At 45.5% G+C, this 24,179-nt stretch overlaps 1 protein-coding gene across 1 annotated transcript in view; it reads right to left on the bottom strand.

Annotated features, from left to right (window-relative positions):
* Window positions 1–22,846, bottom strand: part of NIPA2 (NIPA magnesium transporter 2) — a 32,549-nt gene extending 9,703 nt beyond the window's left edge. The window contains 2 exon segments of the mRNA XM_040425139.1: window positions 2,998–3,239; window positions 22,742–22,846. Coding sequence (XP_040281073.1) covers window positions 2,998–3,136 — 139 coding nt within the window. The 5' untranslated portion in view covers window positions 3,137–3,239; window positions 22,742–22,846.
* Window positions 22,847–24,179: the final 1,333 nt, after the last annotated feature.

The raw sequence follows: 24,179 nt of genomic DNA, 5'->3' as shown, positions 1-24,179 counted from the left end.
CTATGGAAGTCAAAGGCCAAAAAATAACTCCAGGGCTTCCAGGTACACTGACAGAGGTAATACAATGTAATGCAATACAGTGCATTGTAGGAGAGATCAGAGGACCCCATGTTTAAGTGTCCTTCTGAAATAGTTTTACTGTAATCACTTTTAAGAAAATGTGTCATCAGAATATGGGCTATTGTTTAAGTAGTTTTTATGTTATACATTTGTTTTACAATTTTTGTTGATTTTCTTGTATTTATTTTCCATGTCCCGATCTACATGTTAAAAATCCTAAAATCATGCCGTTTTCAAACTGGCCACTAGGCTTAATTCTTGTCTTTTGAGAGCAACCACCTGGGCCATAGACAAAATGGACAGGGGGGACATTGACTTCTAGGGGAGAGCTTTCTAGGCATGCTCTGTGAAGAGGTCAGAAGGGAGCTGATGAGCTATTGTAAATGATGGATCCTGTGTTATCTACACAGAGGTGTTACTTGTCAACGTAAATTTGCCTGCGATAATAATGTGATGGCTACTGAAAAGCTACCTGTGCAGAACATAAAGTCTCAACATATTATTCGGGCTAGAGGCCAGAACGGAAACTGCATTAGTTCAGGTAATTTTCTAAAATATAGTCAGGGCAGTCTTTACTGCAGGGCAAAAGGGGCAGCTGCCCCGGGCCCAGTTGCTCCTGGGGGGCCCAAGCAGCATTTTACTTGGATTTTACTTGGGCCCCCTATATTTTGTTGCCGCCGCCGCCCGCCGGCCCTGTAACATAAGAAAGTCATGGTCCGGACTATAGAAAGAGAGAGTGAGGAGGGGGCGGGGCCCGGGGCCGCTCTGCTCTGCTGCCTGGCCTGCCTGTCTCTTTAACAGAGCAGACCAGTGGCTGCTGGAGCATGATGCAGCTGCCGCACAGGCAGAGAGAGGAAGGAGGCGGAGCCCCAGCCAGCAGCCCCAGCCAAAGCCAAGCACCTAACAGAACTTACAGGTATGTGGTAGACATGGGGGGGGGGGGCTCATATAGGACAGGGGGGCCTCATATAGGACAGGGGGGGCTCATATAGGACAGGGGGGGCTCATATAGGACAGGGGGGGGGGCTCATATAGGACAGGGGGGGGGCTCATATAGGACAGGGGGGGCTCATATAGGACAGGGGGGGGGGGCTCATATAGGACAGGGGGACAGTGTGTGCTTTCCTGCTACTACATCAACCCCCCCCCCAGGGATCTTGGGGGCATTAAGGGTTGGACTTTAACTCCTTGCTGCTGATGTTGAGTGTGCAGTGTGTGTGTCCGTCCCTGTGTGTGTGTGGTGTCCGTCCCTGTGTGTGTGTGTGTGTCCGTCCCTGTGTGTGTGTCTGTCCCCTTTGTGTGTGTGTGTGTCCATCCTTGTGTGTGTGTGTCTCTCCCTGTGTGTATCACCATGCCCACAGTGTTCCTATGTCTTGACGCAGCTGCTTCAGAACGTTCTGTGCGGGACAAGAGGAAGAAGATGGAAGAGGAGGCAGCGCCAGCATGGAGTCTGTGCGATAGACACAGGGAGGCACACTAAGAACGAAGGTAACACTTCCACATGATCTACACTAGTGTTATCTGTGGTTTTACATAGGACTGCAGGTAACACTACCACATGATCTACACTAGTGTTATCTGTGGTTTTACATAGGACTGCAGGTAACACTACTACATTATTTAGCACTAGTGTTATCTGTGGTTTTACATAGGACTGCAGGTAACACTACCACAAGGTTAGCTCGCACAGGGCGCCTGAACACCTAAGGCCGGCCCTGGCTGCGCACCCCAGCGCCAAGGGATGACGTCACTGATGTAATATGCCTCTTATATGTGGAGAGCGGTGATGTCACAGATGTAATATATCACCTATATATGGACAGCGGTGATGTCACTGATGTAATATATTACTTATAAGTGATATATTACATCAGTGACATCACCACTCTCCACACATAAGTAATATATTACATCAGTGACATCACTGCTGTCCACATATACCGGTAAGTAATATATTACATCAGTGACATCACCGCTCATCACATATATGTGGAGAGCGGTGATGTCACTGATGTAATATATCGCCTATATGTGGACAGCGGTAATGTCACTGATGTAATATATCACTTATATGTGGAGAGCGGTGATGTCACTGATGTAATATAACATTATATGTGGAGAGTGTTCATGTCACTGATGCAATACAGTGCTCTAGATGGCGAGCAAAATGGTCGCCAATGTGCCTTAAAATTTGCAGATGGCGACAAGACTTGTCATAGACTACAGGCCTGAGGTCTATTTGGTAGTGAAATCCCAGCGCAGGCAGGCGTGATGATGTCATCACGCCCGCCTGTGCCAGGACGCGGTGAGGTGTGCGCGTCTGCGTTGCACCATCCCTCGCCGTACCAGCAGCTAGTGAGCGCCAGTGAAAGGAAACAGGTGAGTAGAAGATTTTCTTTTTCTTTTTTTTAAGGTGTGGGAAGGCGGGATCCAGGGGGCCCAAGTAAATTCTTGCCCAGGGTCCAATCAATATTAAAGACGGCCCTGAATATAGTGACATGGAAAATAACCCAAATCACAAAAAAATTGAACATAAAAAACTAGTTCATTTTCTGATGACGCATTCCCAATATATACAAGTGTCCTCAACTGTGATCTTAAAGGGACAATTCACCTAATATTTCTGCTATCTCCCTGGTTGTGCAGTGGAGAGCTAGCTATTGATCCTGATCCATTTCACGATGAGGAGGGGTGGACGGTAATGTTTTACTAATTGATTGCTGGGAGGAATTCTGGAAAAATGCTGTCATGATCATTAGTTATCTGAAACCCTCAGGCACATAAGTGGATCAGGCCACAATTTTACTGAACATTGCTGCAGTTATTGCACCATTTAAACTGACAATTTGCTTCAACTTCCCATGTGGTGAAGGGTTTGGCAACAATTAGCAAACTGCCCAATACAGCGTGGTGCCAAGTACGAGACCCATTATATACCTGCTCTCATAGAGCCATTTCTTGCCAGCCGCAGCAGCCCTTTCTTCTTCAGGATGAAGCTGCCACCGATAAATATACTTGAGCTAATCGCCAGGCTGAGACCAATATAAAAGTCAAATTTTCCTTTGTCTTGACCCATCTTTAAAACGCTCTTAGTCTGCCCACATCGGTGTCTGCGCTACAATCTGGGACACAAGGATCTCTGCATGCATTAGCTCTTTGTCGGAAATCTTCTATTAGATCTGTAAAAGAGAGCAGTATCAAAGGTGAATTTACAGGGACAAAAGGATAAAAAGACAATATCGCAGAGGAACTGCGAGACCCGTCAGGTGCAGCCATACACATAACCCGTGACTGCAGCAATATGTAACCCATCCCGCTGATGACCTTGTATACTCTGCGAGCAGAGGACACTACTGCCCCCGTGGCAGAACACCGCTCTGTTCAGCACCTTTAACCTCCACTGAGATAAGCCGGGGTGATAACTATGTCACCGCAGTGGAAGATCCTAGCCACTTCTTTCTCTTAAGATAAAAATGAAATTTTGCAGCAGTCATTGTAAAAATGGAACAATGCCATTTATAAGAGATTCCTACATGAATGGCCTGCCCACCAAGTGACCAGTCATCCTGATGGCCTATCCAGATATAGTTTTATAGCTTTTTTTTTTTGTAAAAGTAAAATGAATAATAATACATTTAAAAAAATTCTAACCACACATAATACCTGTCACTAGTTTTTTGTCCCTCTGCATCTGTCTCTATCCGCTCTTAAAGGGGTTATCCCATGAATAATGTAAAAAATGAAACTCATACATAATCTAGTACATGCCAACCTCTTTCTAACAAAGCGAGAACCAGCCCTGTACCCCTCCTCCATTTATTTCAAGCTGTCAGATTTTTTTTTTTTGGGGGGGGGGAAGGGGGGGGGTCCTTTCAGCTGCAGCTGGTGGCAGTGGAAGGATGGAACTGGACATGTGCTTCCGTCTCAGTGAGCGGGACAGAAAATTAGAAAAATAGCAGGTGGTGCTATACAGATAGATTTCATTGAATAATTCAAAGCAATTACAAAAGTATTCAGATCCCAGAGCTGGTTTGAAAACTAGAATATTTTTATTTTATGGGACAACCCCTTTAAGGCGCATTCATCCTGCGTTCCTTCCTGACAATTATCTGCTCATCCGTGGAAGAAAGAGCTGCATTTACGTTTAGTGATCACCTCCATTGTAAGAGGATGAGTGATGGACACTCAGGGCAGCAGACCACAGTTCACACAGCACGATTTGCCGCCCAAAGACAAAAAAGATTCAGCCTTAGGGCTCATGCACGCAAACGTATATTCTTTCCGTGTCCGTTCTGGTTTATTTGCGGACCGTATACGGAACCATTCTTTTCAAAGGGTCCGGAAAAAAAACGGAAGTTACTCCGTGCGCATTCTGTTTCCGTATGTCCGTATCGCAAAAAAAAAAAAATAGAACATGTCCTATTATTGTCCGCATTATGGACAAGGATAGTACTGTTCTATCAGGGGCCAGCTGCTCTGTTCCACAAAATACGGAAGGCACACGAATGTCATCCGTATTTTTTGCGAACCGCAAAATACATACGGTCGTGTGCATGAGGCCTTAAACTGGCAATACTCATTAGATGTGCATCGACCAAACCTACTGATTTCAAATGGATCAGCCTACCATCAAATAAGAAGGGCGCCTCCTGCTTCTCAGATGGCTGATGTCAGGGAAGATAAGGATTCAACTGGCCGACCTTAGAATATGGCATTCCAAAAGTTGAAATTTTGCTCTGGACTTTCAGGTATCCAAAGGCGTTGGTCTTGAAAGGGTTACACATCATCCATTTACACAAGATAAGATTGAAGCACTAAGGCAGAGAAAATCAATGACTTTCCCATGGTACCTGGCAGCACAGGCTCTTGTGTGCACTCACCTAGGCTACGCGCCTCCCGGGAGGGATGATAAATTCGATTTATGGAGAGTCTGCTATCAATAGTAGATATGCTCAAGTATCTGCACAGCTGATAAGACAGGCGATTTACAGGAGAGGACATGTTTCACACTGAGCAGCAGATATAAAGGTCCTATTACACAGACAGATTCTACAGGTGATTGTCGGGAGGGAAGCGTACCTTCCCAGCAATCTCCTCCACAGTATCGGGAGGAGAGATCGCTAAGGCCATTGATCATCCCTATAATGAATCATTCTTTGTCGGCAGCAGAGCGTGGATTACACAGCGCAATCTGCTGCTGGCAAACGATGATTTTTAAACATGTTAAAAGATTCCAATTACGATGATCTTAAAGGGGTATTCCTATCACATACAATGGCGCAGAACAGAGCGGGGAGGCTGTGGCTGGAGGACCCCCGGGGTCCGTCCACCACCAAGCGTTGCTCCCACAGAAGTATATGGGAGCGCACCGCCCCTGCTCCCGTTCATTTCTATGGGGCTGCCGGAAATAGCCAAGCCAGCGCTCGGCTAATTTTCGGCAGCCCCATAGAAATCTAATGAAGGGTGGCTGCGCATGTGCAGTGCGGTTCATTTCCCCGCTCCGTTCTCATTGTAAGGTGCGATATGCCCCATTGTCTGAGATGGCAAAACCCCTTTAATGATAATCCCTGTGCAATAGGGACTTAAGTGAATGACCTCCACACAGTCCTAGTAATGGGACTACAGACACTTCCTATTAGGCAGGCTGTGTGACACAGACCCTTACAATGGTTTGGCCCATCATACAAGTGACATGCTTTGGCACAAATCACTGGCCCTGGCAGAAATAGGAAGACCTCTGCAGCTGTATAAGGATTGAGGTGGTCTACCTTTTATGACCCATATGTTCCTCCACTATTGTGTATTATTAACAGACGTGCGTGTTTAATATGCTTAGAGTAAATTAGAGGACAGGTCATCAATATGAAATCAGCGGGGGGCAAACTCTCGGCACTTCCGCTGATCAGCCGTTTGAGGAAGCCGCGGCACTCACTGGAGATCGGTGAGCATCGCTGCCCTCCTCGCAGCTCACCCAACCACAGCGCCGTACATCTTGATAGCTGCTGTGCTTGGTACTCTCAGCTCAGCCCCATTTAGTCCCTTGTTTATTTTGCTGGATCAATAATGTGACAGCCCTCCACCTCGACCACTTGCAGCCAACCACTGTGCCCTGTCATTAGGGTCACAGATTGGCTCTGCAGTGGTCACACAGATGTAGAGCACATCATCGATGCAGGAAAACAGACAAAGACGGTCAGGGACGCTGATTAGTAAAATGTCTTTAATTTTTTATTATTTTTATAATATTTCTAGTTTTAGTCTACTAGTTTCTTTTGTAAAAGTCTAAGACACCCCCTCAAAGTTTTTGGGGGGCAAACTGGAAAAATTTAAGCTCACCTTCCGGAGGCCTGTTGCCATGACGCACTCTCAGGCAGGCTGCAGCTGTGATATCCCATATAACGCTGCAGCCAATCACTGACCTTAGTGGTGTAGGGCACAACACTGTTGAGGCCAGTGATTGGCTGTACGCAGGTCATCACTGCGGCAGGCAAAACCACATGCCATGGCTGCAGCCCGGCTGAGAGGTGCCAGTGGCGGCGTTGGCTCAGAGAGGACTCAAGAAGGCAGCTTGCCCGCACAACCTTTCATCTCAGACAACCCCTTAATGAAGCATCCATGGATATTCTCATTTTAGTATCCATTAGGATCAGGAAAATCCTCATAGAATTAACCAGGTACAATCACAGAAACATTATCCCATTGATCTCACGGCAGCCATGACCTGATCCTGCTGTCAGTAACATGATAAACCCGTTGAGGTTGTTACAGGCGGATGGCAAGCGAAGAGTAGAACGGCAAACTGGAGTGAGGTCCAGAAACACAGCCACCCTGAAGCCTGTAGACAGTCCGGTAATCGGGATCCTACGCAGAGCGGAAAGAGACAGCGCCTCAGTACAACCACCGCCATATGTTCTCCAGGTGCTACAAGACTAAACAAGGAGGAATGTCTCCTATGACACAAGCTAATTATGAGGAACTAGATCCTGGAGGAGCAGCTTCATCTCTAGGTAGTGCCACAACAAGGCGGGTGACTAATTAACACAGCGCTCCCTGGCAGCACAGCCATTACCACAGGCTGGCAAAGTAACAATCAGCGTGGACGCCACTAAATTGTTTTCCCCGTCATTTATAAGTCAGTACGGTAATTACACTCATGGAAACGGTTTATTCTGAAACATGAGGAACGACACTGTGTACAACCCTCTGAAGAGCAGCGAGTATACTCTGATGGAGTTCGCCACTAATGGCGGATGGCACTCATACCCTGCTACCACCTCTTTGTGGACAGGCATACATCACACAATAACTTTATAATCCGAATGATTCTAATATAAGGGCTTCAGGCTGCGCTAAGATCTCTGTACATGGAGGACCTCATGGATGAGCTCCCCAACAATACTACAGCATTCGTCAGCCACACCTTAGTCCAGTTAAAGGAGAAATCCAGCCCGTGTCTGATCCAACACCATGAGGTGCCTCAGAAGATCACATTGGTGGACACACCGAGGACTGACCATGGATGATCTCCATACAGAGCTTTTGTTGCCACTGCGCAGATATTTTCATCCCTGGCAATCTGACAAGCAGAGCATCGATGATTTAAAGAGACTTGTCATTGCACAGAACCTCTCTAAATTACCATATCCCCTAATAAATGTGAACCAAGGGCTGCTACTGTACCCGCTAAAGAGCCCCCCAAAGCTCTTTGGGAGGGTCTATTTAATAATGACCCAGGTATATCTTAGATTGATTGACCAAAAGGAATCAGGTGGAAAGACTTGAGGCATCTTTACAAGGAAGGAGCAATGGATCTGGCCCCGTGATCTCTCTCGACTAAGGCCTCTTTCACACTACCGTTTTTTTTTTTTTCGTTTTGCGGGCCTTTTTTGCGTTCCGTATACGGAACCATTCATTTCAATGGGTCCGCAAAAAAAAAGGAATGTACTCCGTATGTATTCCGTTTCCGTGCAAAGATAGAACATGTCCTATATTTGGCCGCAAATCACGTTCCGTGGCTTCATTAAAGTCAATGGGTCCGCAAAAAAAAATGGAATGCACACGGAAATGCATCCGTATGTCTCCCGTATCCGTTCCATGAGGAACCATCTATTGAAAATGTTATGCCCAGCCCAAATTTGTTCTATGTAATTACTGTATACTGTATATGCCGTATATACGGAAAAACGGAACCACAACGGAAACAAAAAACAGAACAGCGGATCCGTGAAAAAACGGACCGCAAAACACTGAAATAGCCATACGGTAGTGTGAAAGAGGCCTAAAGCTGTGGAGTCGGTAGAAATGTAACAACTCCAGGTTAAAAAAGATATTATTTGCTATTAAAGGAAACCTGTCCCCAGGATTTAGTGTATAGAGCTGGGGACATGGGCTGCTAGATGGCCGCTAGCACATCCGCAATCCCCAGTCCCCATAGCTCTCTGCGCTTTTATTGTGTTAAAAAAACGTTTTGATCAATATGCAAATGAACCTGATATGAGTCCTGTATCCGGAGATGAGTCCAGCGGAAAGGAGCCCAGCACCACCCCGCTCCAGCTCTGTGACGTCTGCCAGCAAGGAGGAGATTCGGAGGACGCGGGGCGGTGCTGGGCTCCTTTCCGCTGGACTCATCTCCGGATACAGGACACATATCAGGTTCATTTGCATATGCTCAAAACGTTTTTTTAACACAATAAAAGCACACAGAGCTATGGGGGCTGGGTATTTGCAGATGTGCTAGTGGCCATCTAGCAGCTCATGTCCCCAGCTCTATGCACAAAATCCAGGTGGCAGGTTCCCTTTAATATTCTAGTGGAGTTATAAAATCAGTTCTCGCCTCTCCTGTCCCTTATACTAGCAGCGCAGCTCCCGTCCTGAACTTCACATAGCATCATATTGATTAGAGTTTAGTGAAAACGAGCTTTGGACTATTATGCCTCGCTGCCCGTTGCCATAAATGCGGTCCGCAATACACGGGCGCCGTTCTGTGGGCATTTTGCATCACGGATGCGGACCCATTCACTTCAATGGGTCTGCAAATCCGGAGATGCGGAACGAAAGCACGGAACGGAACCCTACGGAAGCACTACGGAGTGCTTCCGTGGAGTTTCGTCCCATACTTCCGTTCCGCAAAAAGATAGAACATGTCCTATCTTTTTGCGGAACGGGCAGATCGCTGACCCATTAAAGTGAATGGGTCAACGATCCGCTGCGACTGCCCCACGGTCGGTGTTCGTGCATGGCGGCCCGCAATTTTCAGGCCGCAGCATGGCCACAGGGTGCACACGTCGTGTGCAGGAGGCCTTAATCTGAAGTCGCTTCCTTCAAAGCTTCTGAATAATACCGTACAGTATTAGAATTAATGGGCTCCGATGAGCCGAAGTAAATTATTCACAAATTCGCGTGTGAGATACTAGTTGGAACCGAAGCCAAGATCGCTCTCAAGTTTTAAAGGGATTCTGTCACCTCTTTTTACCCTATAGAGATGCGGACATGCACGGTTAGATCGCCGCTAGCATGTCCGCAATATACCTGTCCCATATCTGTGAGTGGTTTTATTGAGTGTAAAAAATGATTATATATATATATATATATATATATATATATATATGTAAATCAGCCCGGTAAGGAGCCCAAGGGGCTGTACTAACCATTCTGGAGCCCAGCCACGCCACTGTGGAGGAGCCCAGCACCGCCTGTAACCAGGAATCTCCTCCTTGCTCACGAAGTCAGATCGCCATAATCTCGCGGTGCGCAAGCTCGTGCATGCGCAGTGCCGGCATAGAGTTCCTTCCCTGTGCTGGCATCAGCCTCAGGGAAGGAACTGCACATGCGCGAGCTTGCGCACCGTGCGATTACGGCGATCTGACTTTGTGAGCAAGGAGGAGATTCCTGGATACAGGCGGGGCTGGGCTCCAGAATGGTTAGTACAGCCCCTTTGGGCTCCATACCCGGCCGATTTACATATATATATATATATAAAATCATTTTTTACACTCAATAAAACCACTCACAGATATGGGACAGGTATATTGCGGACATGCTAGCGGCGATCTAACCGTGCATGTCCGCATCTCTATAGGGTAAAAAGAGGTGACAGAATCCCTTTACAGTGGTTTTCCACTAAGGCTACTTTCACACCTGCGTTTTGAATTCAGTTTGTGAAATCCGTTCAGGGCTCTCACAAACGGTTCAAAACGGATCAGTTCAGCCTCAATGCATTCTGAATGGATAAGGATCCGTTCAGAATGCATCAGTTTGGCTGCGTTTGGTCTCCGTTCCGCTTTTGAGGAAGACACCAAAACGCTGCTTGCAGCGTTTTGGTGTCCGCCTGACGATGCAGAGCCAAACGGATCCGTCCGGACTCACTATTGAAGTCAATGGGGACGGATCCGTTTGTCCTGGCTCCGCTTTGACACGGATCGGTTTGAAACCGTTCACATCTCTGCGCATGCCCAGTAATTTCCTGTATATGAAGTTTTGTCTGTTTGTCTATCTTTCTTTTTTTCTATCTATCTATCTATCTATCTATCTATCTTTCTCTGGAGGGAGGGGGGCTGCTGGCACTTGGGAAGGGGTGTGTGTGTGTGTCTGGAACAGTGGGGGCTGCTGGCACTGGTGGGGGGTGGCTGGAACTGTGGGGGATTCTGGCACTAGGGGGTGTGTGTGTGGCTGGAATTGGGGGGTCTGCTGGCACTGGTGGGGGGTGGCTGGAACTGTGGGGTCTGCTGGCACTGCGGGGGTGTTTGTGGCTGGAACTGTGGGGTCTTCTGGCACTAGGGGGTGTGTGTGGCTGGAATTGGGGGGTCTGCTGGCACTGGTGGGGGGGTGGCTGGAACTGTGGGGTCTGCTGGCACTGCGGGGGTTTTTGTTGCTGAAACTGTGGGGGGTCTTCTGGCAACTGCAGGGGTTTTTTGTGGCTGGAACTGTGGGGTCTGCTGGCACTGCGGGGGGTGTTTGTGGCTGGAACTGTGGGGGCTTCTGGCACTAGGGGGTGTGTGTGGTTGGAATTGGGGGTCTGCTGGCACTGCGGGGGTGTGTGTGGCTAGAACTGTGGGGGCTGCTGGCATTGGGGGGGCTGAGGACACTGTGAGAAGGTTGTTTGGAACTGGGGGGGCTGATGGCACTGTGGGGGGCTGATGTCTCTGGGGGTGATTATGGCACTTGGGGGGATTATGGCTCCTGTCGGATTAATTTGTTTTATCATTTTATTATTAGGGTCGTTCAAAAAAAAAACTTCTGGAAAGTTCTTAGGTGGGCAAGCACCAATATATCTTTTAAAAAGTAAAAAAAAAAAAAAACATTTTGTTGATATATGTGGAAATAGTGCTCTAAACCAGTTCCTTTAATGTTATCTGCATTTTGTCTGGTACTCTGTCGTGTATAGATGTCAAAGAAACAAACCATTGATTGGAGATACCCACCCAGAAGGCGCTGTCGTATTCAGTGGCCGGTAAGTATAAAATCAACGCTTGGAGTTTGTAATGGTTGATTCGTTGCATTAATCAGTATGTGCTCTTATTATAGATTTCGTCATCTTCATCAGCGGAGGGCTCTCTGGATGTGGCCGGCTCACCTGCCTGGGCTCGCTCACCAGTGGTGGACTCGCCGGCGTCCAGGGGAGGTGGACCAAGCAAGCGTCTCGCCTTTGACAACAGGCTTGTATATTCATAGAAAATCAACGCAGCACTCTTCTTGTAAAAAAACGCAGTGGGCCAGATTTATCATTAGCTCAGGTCAGAATAATGGAGTGAAAAAGTCCCAAAAAAGTCCCAAACGCTAAAACTGCGCACAAATTTGCGACTTTTTTCTGCTCTGCACTATGCTCGCCAGTTTTCTGAAAGTGGGCGTGTTTTCTTATGTAAATGAATCTCTAGACAGATTTACTATTGGGACTATTTAAAAAAGTCGCAAAAAAGTCCCAATTTCACTCCAGTGAGGACCATGCTTATCTTATGAGACTTTTTAATAGAACATGCGACTTTTTCATAAAAACGTGCGACTTTTGTAAAGCTGCTTACTGACGGATAAACTGCTACCGTCAAACCACATTTATTACAGTCTTAAAGGGCCGATCATAAATCTGACTTGGCTAAAACTGACTTTAGCCATATGTTAAAGTGGAGTGAGCTGTCAGAGTAATGATACATCTGGCCCAGTGTCTTTACTCACACATGTGACACAAAATAGGCAACGTTTCAATCCCCACTTGGCTTGAGAAGGATCCCGGAAGGGGATTGAAACGTTGCCTATGTGAGTAAAGACACTGGGTAAAGTGTGTGAATAAAGACACTGCGTAAAGAAGAGTGCTGCATTGATTTTCTATGAATCTGGTTAAAACATTTTTTGTTTATGTTTCAGCAATCTGCACCTAGAGCCGCCAGCGAGGATCCCCCAGTCGCCTCCAGAGTCTCCGCGGGAATGAGCGTGGCGGTCATAGACATGTAAGTCTTGATTAAGTAGTTTTAATTTGCATTTTGTATTAAGATTTACAGTTAATTTTGTATTTCCTTTTTTTCAGGGTTCCAGAGGGTCCACCAGGGAAGATGAGGAGTTCGGGGTTCCTACCATAGATAACCTGCTCCTCATCCAACTGGTGGAGGCACGCCCATCATTATGGGACCACTCCAACCACCACCACGCTTATCATCATCTGACCCAGCGGCTCTGGAGGGACATCTGTTTGCAAATTTTTGAGACCTGGGGGGGGATCTAAATGCGGCGGCTCAGGAGAAATGTGGTAAGTACAACAATATGTATTTTAATACATTAATATTGTTCTTTTCCTTACATCATGCAAAATTAAATTTTTATGTTTTCTTTTCTCAAGTCAAACTGGTTACCACACGTTGGCGATCTATCCGGGACCGCTTCAGGAGGGATTTTAACAAGGCCCTGAGTGGCTCCGGAGGAACCTCAGGGACCACATACATTCATACGGTGGCCCTGGGGTTCCTACGAAAGACAATGGCACCAAAAAGGTAAATATTTTTAACGACTGTAAAAATAATTTTTTTAAAGGGGCTGTCTGAGACAGGGTAGCGTTTGGCTCCCTTGTTTTGGCCAGCCCCCTACAGTCAGAGGGACAACAGTTCTCTCCATCTGAGTGTAAGGGGCTGTCTGAGACAGGGTAGCGTTTGGCTCCCCTGTTTTGGCCAGCCCCCTACAGTCAGAGGGACAACTGTTCTCTCCATCTGAGTGTAAGGGGCTGTCTGAGACAGCGGAGCGTTTGGCTCCACTGTTTTGGCCAGCCCCCTACAGTCAGAGGGACAACAGTTCTCTCCGTCTGAGTGTAAGGGGCTGTCTGAGACATCAGAGCGTTTGGCTCCCCTGTTTTGGCCAGCCCCCTATGGTATACGGTAGACATAGCATAGAACATGGATGTTTTATTTAAATGACAATTCTTTACTTTCCTTTTTTTTTTTTCCTACATAAGTGCCAGCAGCACTCGGGAGCCTGAACAACCCCCTGATGCGGAACCGAAACAGATCGCCAGCGCCAGCCCTCCTGTCCCTCATGCATCTGCTCAGGATAATCCGGGTTCCCTACCGGATCCCTCCGCTCAACAGAGGCTCTTTGGTTTTCGCCAAAATTTGAGAGCCCTGGTGAGCGGGCAGAGATACGGTGTGCCAAATCGAGCTGATTATGCGAACCTTGTAGAGGTCGTTTCAGACGCTCTGGAAGGCTTTGCCGAACATCAGAAGGAGTTTAGTGCTGACTTGATTTGCCGCTGGGAGGGGGCGGAGTCGGCGATTCAACGCAGCCCAAACTACCATTATGGGCTAAGCATAATCAGTTTGATGGACTCAATGACGTTTTTAAGATCATGCTAGAGAACGGGTCATGGCAAATTATGCACCGCCCCCAACCCCCACCCCACACCAGTACCGCCAACCTTTCCCTTCACACCCCCCTTCCCGAGCATGTGTTCCCTTCTGTCTTTTATTCTTCTCCTGCCCAGTATTTTCCTTCAACTTCTTTCCAAACTCCCTCCACCTCTGCACATGCTTGGGTCCCCTCCTCCTCAGACCCTTCCTTTCTCCACACCCCACAATTACGCCCTGCATCCTTTCCTGTGGCCCGTAGTTTCATCTCAGATAATCGACAGGACAGGAGGCTACCATTGCCAGCCCCAGACCACCAACCCCACGACAGTCCACCTCCCCTCACCATTATGAGCAGTTATAAAAGTTTATATACAGTACAGACCAAAAGTTTGAACACACCTTCTCATTCAAAGAGTTTTCTTTATTTTCATGACTATGAAGGCATCAAAACTATGAATTAACACATGTGGAATTATATACATAACAAACAAGTGTGAAACAACTGAAAATGTCATATTCTAGGTTCTTCAAAGTAGCCACCTTTTGCTTTGATTACTGCTTTGCACACTCTTGGCATTCTCTTGATGAGCTTCAAGAGGTAGTCCCCTGAAATGGTCTTCCAACAGTCTTGAAGGAGTTCCCAGAGATGCTTAGCACTTGTTGGCCCTTTTGCCTTCACTCTGCGGTCCAGCTCACCCCAAACCATCTCGATTGGGTTCAGGTCCGGTGACTGTGGAGGCCAGGTCATCTGGCGCAGCACCCCATCACTCTCCTTCATGGTCAAATAGCCCTTACTTTCAAAGTTTTCCCAATTTTTCGGCTGACTGACTAACCTTCATTTCTTAAAGTAATGATGGCAACTCGTTTTTCTTTACTTAGCTGCTTTTTTCTTGCCATAATACAAATTCTAACAGTCTATTCAGTAGGACTATCAGCTGTGTATCCACCTGACTTCTCCTCAACGCCACTGATGGTCCCAACCCCATTTATAAAGGCAAGAAATCCCACTTATTAAACCTGACAGGGCACACCTGTGAAGTGAAAACCATTTCAGGGGACTACCTCTTGAAGCTCATCAAGAGAATGCCAAGAGTGTGCAAAGCAGTAATCAAAGCAAAAGGTGGCTACTTTGAAGAACCTAGAATATGACATATTTTCAGTTGTTTCACACTTGTTTGTTATGTATATAATTCCACATTCCAGATTCTTGGCAATGACCAAAGACAATTATCTCTCCCAACTGGTTCAGGACCCGACTAGAGGGACGGCCATACTGGACTTAGTATTAACCAATAGACCTGACAGAACAACAGACGTGCAGGTTGGGGGACACCTGGGAAATAGTGACCATAAAGTAGTAACCTTCCAATTATCATTCAAAAGAGCGTTTCTACACGGAGGAACAAAAATACCAAACTTCAAAAAAGCTAAATTTAGCCAACTAAGAGAGGCCATAGGCCTAACTAACTGGGACAAAGTCCTCAAAAATAAAAATACAGCCACAAAATGAAATATCTTTAAAAACATCCTAAAATCTCATTGTGAGAGGTACATACCGTATGGGAATAAAAGGTTAAGGAACAAAAAGAAACCAATGTGGATAAACAGAACTGTAAAGAAAGCAATAATTGACAAAAAGAAAGCATATAAATCACTAAAACAGGAGAGTAGCACGGAAGCACTGAAAAACTATAAGGAAAAAAACAGAACATGTAAAAAACAAATAAAAGCGGCCAAACTAGAGACCGAGAGATTAATTGCCAAAGAGAGTATAACTAACCCTAAAATGTTCTTCAATTATATAAATGTTAAAAAGTATAAATCTGAAGGTGTCGGCCCTTTAAAGAGTAATGAGGGGGGATTCACAGAGAGCGACGAGGAGAAAGCAAAGCTGTTAAATATTTTTTTCTCCAGTGTATTCACTGAGGAAAATAAACTGTCAGATGAAATGCTGAATGTTGAAATAAATTCGCCATTAAAAGTGTCCTGTCTGACCCAGGAAGAAGTACAACAGCGACTTAAAAAGATCAAAATAGACATATCGCCAGGACCGGATGGCATACACCCCCGTATCCTAAAGGAATTAAGTAATGTCATAGCCAGACCCTTATTTCTGATATTTGCAGACTCTATACTGAAAGGGAATGTCCCACAGGATTGGCGCATGGCATATGTGGTGCCAATATTCAAAAAGGGTCCAAAAACAGAGCCTGGAAACTATAGGCCGGTAAGTTTAACATCTGTTGTGGGTAAACTGTTTGAAGGTTTTCTGAGAGATGCTATATTAGAGCATCTTAACGGAAATAAGCAGATAACGCCATATCAGCATGGCTTCGTGAGGGATCGGTCATGCCAAACTAATTTAATCAGTTTCTATGAGGAGGTAAGTTGTGTATTGTTGGATTGTGCTCCATGATTGTCAGTCGGCATGGATCCGACTATTATTTTCTAATGTATGTGATTCAACATGCAATAATTTTGTTACTTTTACAAAGTAGAAATAAAGAAAAAAAAAAAAAAGAAATGAATGGGGTTGTGTGAAAATCGCAAGCATCCGCAAGCAAGTGCGGATGCGGTGCGATTTTCACGCACGGTTGCTAGGTGACGATCGGGATGGGGACCCGATCATTATTATTTCCCCTTATAACATGGTTATAAGGGAAAATAATAGCATTCTGAATACAGAATGCATAGTACAATAGGGCTGGAGGGGTTAAAAAAAATAAAATAATAATTTAACTCACCTTAATCCACTTGTTCGCGCAGCCGGCATCTCTTCTGTCTTTATCTGTGAGCAATAGGATCTTTGATGGACCATGTGATGAACGCAGTGATGTCATCAAAGGTCCTATTGCTCACAGATGAAGACAGAAGAGATGCCGGCTGCGCGAACAAGTGGATTAAGGTGAGTTAAATTATTTATTTATTTTTTTAACCCCTCCAGCCCTATTGTACTATGCATCCTGTATTCAGAATGCTATTATTTTCCCTTATAACCATGTTATAAGGGGAAATAATACAATCTACACTACAACTAACCCAAACCTGAACTTCTGTGAAGAAGTTCGGGTCTGGGTACCACAGTCGGTTTTGCATCACGCGCGTGCAAAACACATTGCTCCCGCGCGATAAAAACTGAACATCGGAATGCAATCGCAGTCAAAACTGACTGCAATTGCGTTCCTACTCGCGCAGGTTTGCCGCAATGCACCGGGATGCATCCGGACTTAATCCGGACACGCCCGTGTGAAAGAGGCCTAAGGGTTACATAGCATCATAAATCAATATAATGCTATGCGACCCCGGCAGCGCTGGGAGGTCAGGAAGGGAGCTGCACTGCGAGTCCAGAGCGTGACACTCGCTCATCTGAAAGGGGCCATAAGCAGGGTGTTCTAATGGAGATAGAAAATCAGTTCTCATCTCTCCTGTGTTCTCCCCTCTCCCTTAGGGCTTATGCACACTAACGTATTTTATTTCCGTGTTTGTTCAGTTTTTTTTGCGGACTGTATGTGGAACCATTCATTTCATTGGGTCCGCAAAAAAAGTTACTCTGTGTGTATTCCGTATGTCCGTTCCGCAAAATGATAGAACATGTCCTATTATTGTCCGCATTACAGACAAGGATAGGACTCTTCTATTAGGGGCCAGCTGTTCCGTTCCGCAAAATACGGAATGCACAAAACTCCTTCAAAAAACAAAACAGAACTGTACTATATATATATATATTATTATTTTTTTTAAACAATGGAACCCTATGTGACGGAGACCACAGTATGGCATCTTTCTGTGGTGTCCGTTAACGTATACGTTTGGTCTACATTAAACGTATGACAAAAACGTGACGTGAACCCAGCCTCATTTATACCCAGACAACCCTTTTGTGACGAGCACTGAATATAGCAGCTTCACTTCTTACATGTTTCTTTTATTCCCATTTAGACTTGCACATGATTCTCTGCATTGTTTAGGACAAACATATAAAGCTTTTCTAACTTCATAGATATCTTACAATTATTAATATGTGCCAACAGTGTTCTCCAGTTATTAAGTGCAGAGTGCATTACATATTTACCTGTAGGAATGTAGAAAATGTCAGGAATTTTAGTAACTGTATTCCAACAACCATGGTTAATCAGTATCCTGATTACCAATGTTACCACTTTACTACAGGGAATTTGTTATTAGTGAATTATTGGCCTTTTTTTTTTTTTTAAAGAGGACCTTTCACCCCTCCGGACACGTCTGTTTTAATAGCTTCTTGCATTCCCCACGTACTAACAATTCTGGAACATCTATTCTTATGTCTCTGTGTTGTGCCGTTCCTGTATTATTTCTACTAGAAGTTAAAAATGAATTAGGCTACTTTCACACTAGCGTTCGGGGCTCCGCTTGTGAGTTCCGTTTGAAGGGTCTCACAAGCGGAGCCCCGAACGCTAGTGTGAAAGTAGCCTTCGGGGCTCCGCTTGTGAGTTCCGTTTGAAGGGTCTCACAAGCGGCCCCGAACGGATCCGTCCAGCCCTAATGCATTCTGAATGGATGCGGATCCGCTCAGAATGCATCAGTCTGGCTCCGTTTGTCCTCCGCTCCGCTCCGCTCAGCAGGCGGACACCTGAACGCAGCTTGCAGCGTTCGGCTGTCCGCCTGGCCGTGCAGAGGCAAACGGATCCGTCCAGACTTACAATGTAAGTCAATGGGGACGGATCCGTTTGAAGTTGACACAGTATGGCTCAATTTTCAAACGGATCCGTCTCCCATTGACTTTCAATGTAAAATCAAAACGGATCCGTTTGCATTATCATGGTAATGCAAACGGATCCGTTCTGAACGGATCTAAGCGTTTGCATTATAGGTGCGGATCCGTCTGGGCACATACCAGACGGATCCGACCTAAACGCAGGTGTGAAAGTAGCCTTACTAGCAGTCTGCAATAAGGGTACAGAGGGGAGGTAACCAGTTGGGGGGAGGGGGGTACCTGCACAGACTCTCTCGATCCAATCAGTGCTGCCATTGTCAGACTGTGCAGGTACACCCCCCATCTTGTTACCTCCCCTCTGTACCCTTACTGCAGACTGCTAGCAATTCATTCATAACTTCTAGTAGAAATAATAGAGGAAAGGCACAACACAGAGACATAAGAATAGATGTTCCAGAATTGTTATTATGTGGGGAATGCAAGAAGCTATTAAAACAGGCGTGTCAGGAGAGGTGTGACAGGTCCTTTTTAAGGAGTCAGAGCAGGAGTCGGAGTGAAATAACATACAGTGAGTCAGAACCTTTGATTTCCGACTCCACGGCCCTGATCTAGGCCAGCAGAGGATGATCAGTATTTTGCCCTATTTCAGACTCTTCACATGGCTAGCATCCATGAAATAAAGGGGTCCACCATGACAAACTCCACCAATATCTCCACGATAGCAGAATGGAGCTGCAGGGAGCTCACTCCAGTGCTACAGGCGCCATACCGCTGTCCCATAGGCACTCCACACACTCTACCTACTTTTCTCCCTGTGACTCTATGACCAAGGCCGACAAGAGGACCAAAACGTCAGAATCTAGTCACATTACTACTATCGTTTCCTATTAGGCCTCTTTCACACGGGCGTCATGGATTTGGGCGGGATAGGATGCGGGTGCGTCGCGGGAAAATGAGCGATTTTTCAGCGCGAGTGCAAAACATTGTACTGCGGTTTGCACGCACGTGAGAAAAATCAACATGTTCGGTACCCAAACCCGAACTTCTTCACAGAAGTTTGGGTTTGGTGTTGTGTAGATTTTATTATTTTCCCTTATAACATGGTTATTAATACAGAATGCATAGTAAAATAGTGATGAGGGGTTAAAAAAATAAAATAAAAATTGAACTCATCTCATCCACTTGTTTGCGCAGACCGGATTCTCTTCTGTCTTCTTCTTTGATGACCTGGGAGGAAAAGGACCTGTGGTGACGTCACTGCGCTCATCACATGGTCCATCACAAGAGCCATCACCATGGTGATGGACCATGTGATGAGCGCAGTGACATCACTACAGGTCCTTTTCCTCCCAGGTCATCAAAGAAGAAGACAGAAGAGAAGCCGCGCTGCGCGAACAAGTGGATGAGGCGAGTAAAAAAAATGTATTTATTTTTTAACCCCTCCATCACTATTGTACTAAGCATTCTGTATTCAGAATGCTATTATTTTCTCTTATAACCATGATATAAGGGAAAATAATAATGATCGGGTCCCCATCCCGATCGTCTCCTAGCAACCGTGCATGAAAATCCCACCGCATCCGCACTTGCTTGCGATTTACACACAGCCCCATTCACTTCTATGGGGCCTGCGTTGCGTGAAAAACGTACAATATAGAGCTTGCTGCGATTTTCATGCAACGCACAAGTGATGCGTGAAAATCACCACTCATGTACACAGCCCCTATAGAAATGAATGGGTCCGGATTCAGTGCGGGTGCAATGCATTCACCTCACGCGTTGCACCCGCGTGGAAATCTTGCCCGTGTGAAAGAGGCCTTACTCCGTTTTGGATTAAGCTTGGAATCTATTTTGTAATAAAACTTGAACTTTTTAATTGTATCATACCTTGCAGAGCGCAGTGGTATTTTAGCAAATGAGATTTGGAAAGAGTCCATTCCACTTTGCACCTCACTTCCCAGGAAACAGCGTGCAACCCAACAGTAATTTGGATCATCTTACAAGGGGTCATTATAAGCCACATGGCTGCCACCCTCCGGCCATGACCACTGCCAACAGCTGGAGATCACTCATCAATAAAGTTCGCCCATCATACAATATATATATATATATATATACACATATACACACAGTGACGTGAAAGACAGAGAAGTACGTGTGTAGTATACGGAAGTATATTGCGGTACTATGCATGTGAGTATACAGGTATATAGTACAGTATTATGTATATGTGTGTATACAGGTATATAGTACAGTATTATGTATATCTGAGTATACAGGTATATTGTACAGTATTATGTATGTGTGTGTATACAGGTATATTGTACAGTATTATGTATATACAGGTATATAGTACAGTATTATGTATATGTGAGTATACAGGTATATAGTACAGTATTATGTATGTGAGTATACAGGTAAATAGTACAGTATTATGTATATGTGAGTATACAGGTATATAGTACAGTATTATGTATATGTGAGTATACAGGTATATAGTACAGTATTATGTATGTGAGTATACAGGTAAATAGTACAGTATTATGTATATGTGAGTATACAGGTATATAGTACAGTATTATGTATATGTGAGTATACAGGTATATAGTACAGTATTATGTATATGTGTGTATACAGGTATATAGTACAGTATTATGTATATGTGAGTATACAGGTATATAGTACAGTATTATATATATGTGAGTATACAGGTATATAGTACAGTATTATGTATGTGTGTGTATACAGGTATATAGTACAGTATTATGTATGTGTACAGAGGTGAGTATACCGGTATACGGTACAGTACTATGTATGTGTACAGAGGTCAGTATACCGGTATACGGTACAGTACTATGTATGTGTACAGAGGTCAGTATACCGGTATACGGTACAGTACTATGTATGTGTACAGAGGTCAGTATACCGGTATACGGTACAGTACTATGTATGTGTACAGAGGTCAGTATACCGGTATACGGTACAGTACTATGTATGTGTACAGAGGTCAGTATACCGGTATACGGTACAGTACTATGTATGTGTACAGAGGTCAGTATACCGGTATACGGTACAGTACTATGTATGTGTACAGAGGTCAGTATACCGGTATACGGTACAGTACTATGTATGTGTACAGAGGTCAGTATACCGGTATACGGTACAGTACTATGTATGTGTACAGAGGTCAGTATACCGGTATACGGTACAGTACTATGTATGTGTACAGAGGTCAGTATACCGGTATACGGTACAGTACTATGTATGTGTACAGAGGTCAGTATACCGGTATACGGTACAGTACTATGTATGTGTACAGAGGTCAGTATACCGGTATACGGTACAGTACTATGTATGTGTACAGAGGTGAGTATACCGGTATACGATACAGAACTATGCATGTGTACAGAGGTGAGTATACCGGTATACGGTACAGTACTATGCATGTGTACAGAGGTGAGTATACCGGTATACGGTACAGTACTATGTATGTGTACAGAGGTGAGTATACCGGTATACGGTACAGTACTATGTATGTGTACAGAGGTGAGTATACCGGTATACGGTACAGTACTATGTATGTGTACAGAGGTGAGTATACCGGTATACGGTACAGTACTATGTATGTGTACAGAGGTGAGTATACCGGTATACGGTACAGTACTATGTATGTGTACAGAGGTGAGTATACCGGTATACGGTACAGTACTATGTATGTGTACAGAGGTGAGTATACCGGTATACGGTACAGTACTATGTATGTGTACAGAGGTGAGTATACCGGTATACGGTACAGTACTATGTATGTGTACAGAGGTCAGTATACCGGTATACGGTACAGTACTATGTATGTGTACAGAGGTCAGTATACCGGTATACGGTACAGTACTATGTATGTGTACAGAGGTCAGTATACCGGTATATGATACAGTACTATGTATGTGTACAGAGGTGAGTATACCGGCATATGATACAGTACTATGTATGTGTACAGAGGTGAGTATACCGGTATACGGTACAGTACTATGTATGTGTACAGAGGTCAGTATACCGGTATATGATACAGTACTATGTATGTGTACAGAGGTGAGTATACCGGTATACGGTACAGTACTATGTATGTGTACAGAGGTGTGCTATGTACGGACACCAGGACACACGTTACCTGCCCCCCGCTCCTATCCCGCCCGTCACTCGCCTTCCAGCTCTCTCCATGGGTCCACAGCTGGCAGCTCGCAGTCCCGGCCTGACGTCACTCCGCCAGCTTCCTGCTTCCGCCACCACTGCTGCAGCAGTCTAGTGAGGACATGTGACAGGACATGTGACAGGCTCTTTCAACTAACTTTATCAAAACCACAGGCACATGAGCTGTCGGGTGGGTGAGAGCGCTGCCCCAGTGGACAGGAGCAGACATGGCCTACGTGCCCTTCAGTAGTAATGCTTCTTAGCTCCAATACGTCTGTAGTAGCACAAGAAGCAACTTTACAATTGCCCTGTGCCTGCAGCTCCTATACAAAGCTATGTGTCTCCTAGGTTACAGATTATAACTGCAGTGACTACTGTATGGTGGCTGCCATGCTGAAATCCTTCTTTTCAGCTGCTTATAGGGACGCAGACATCAAATAGCAGTGTATGGGCCCCTTGTGCTATAGGAGCTCACTGTAGAGCATCCCCTTATGTCTCAGAAAATGTGGTAGTAATTGCGAACTAGGAGATTGTAAGCTTTTTGTTTCACATTTGCATTAAAACAGATCCAGCAGGCTGTTCTGGCAGATTTACTGAATGGGGCCAGACGGAACCTGGGAACAGCCTGCTGCATCTGTTTTAATGTAAATGTGAAACATAGTCCTTAACCCCTTTAGGACACAGCCTTATTTCACCTTAAAGGGACACTGACAGGCCCAAAAAGCATATTTAGGTATATATATGACAGTACAGGTCTTATAAAGTGTATAAGAATCATGTAAGTATCCCCCCTGTCCACCTTATACATACAGTAAACTGAAGTTTTATAACCTGGTAGAATCGTGTCAATCTGCCCAAGGGGCGGCGTTTCATCTCAAAATGCGCCCAGCCAGCCTCGCCACAACTGCCGTTTGAAGCGCCGCCCAGCTCATCAATATTCACTTCGCTGGGCGGCTACTAGTGTCCCCGACTCAAGATCCGGCGCATGCCCAATAAAATCCTATGGGCATCGGCCTCCGGCTCATCTTCAGCGCATGCGCCCGGCACCCTCACTGGCTGGGATCGCATTGCGCCTGCGCACAGTCGGATTCTCAGAGGCCGATGCAGCCTCTGCTTTATGCGCATGCGCCGGGCACAGTTCATAGCAGCGCTTCAGAGCGCTGCTCTGTTACATCTCAAAAGGGGTTAATTAGTGCGCAGGCGCGATATGATTAGTGCGCCGCCCAGCGAAGTGAATATTGATGAGCTGGGCGGCGCTTCAAATGACAGTTGGGGCGAGGCTGGCTGGGCGCAAGTTGAGATGAAACGCCGCCCCTTGGGCAGATTGAACACGATTCAAGCAGGTTATAAAACTTCATTTTACTGTATTTATAAGGTGGACAGGGGGATACTTAGATGATTCTAATAGACTTTATAAG

This window comes from Bufo bufo, chromosome 3 (assembly GCF_905171765.1).
Source record: "Bufo bufo chromosome 3, aBufBuf1.1, whole genome shotgun sequence".
Lineage (NCBI taxonomy): Eukaryota > Metazoa > Chordata > Amphibia > Anura > Bufonidae > Bufo > Bufo bufo.
This window is presented reverse-complemented; position numbering and strand designations above follow the sequence as displayed.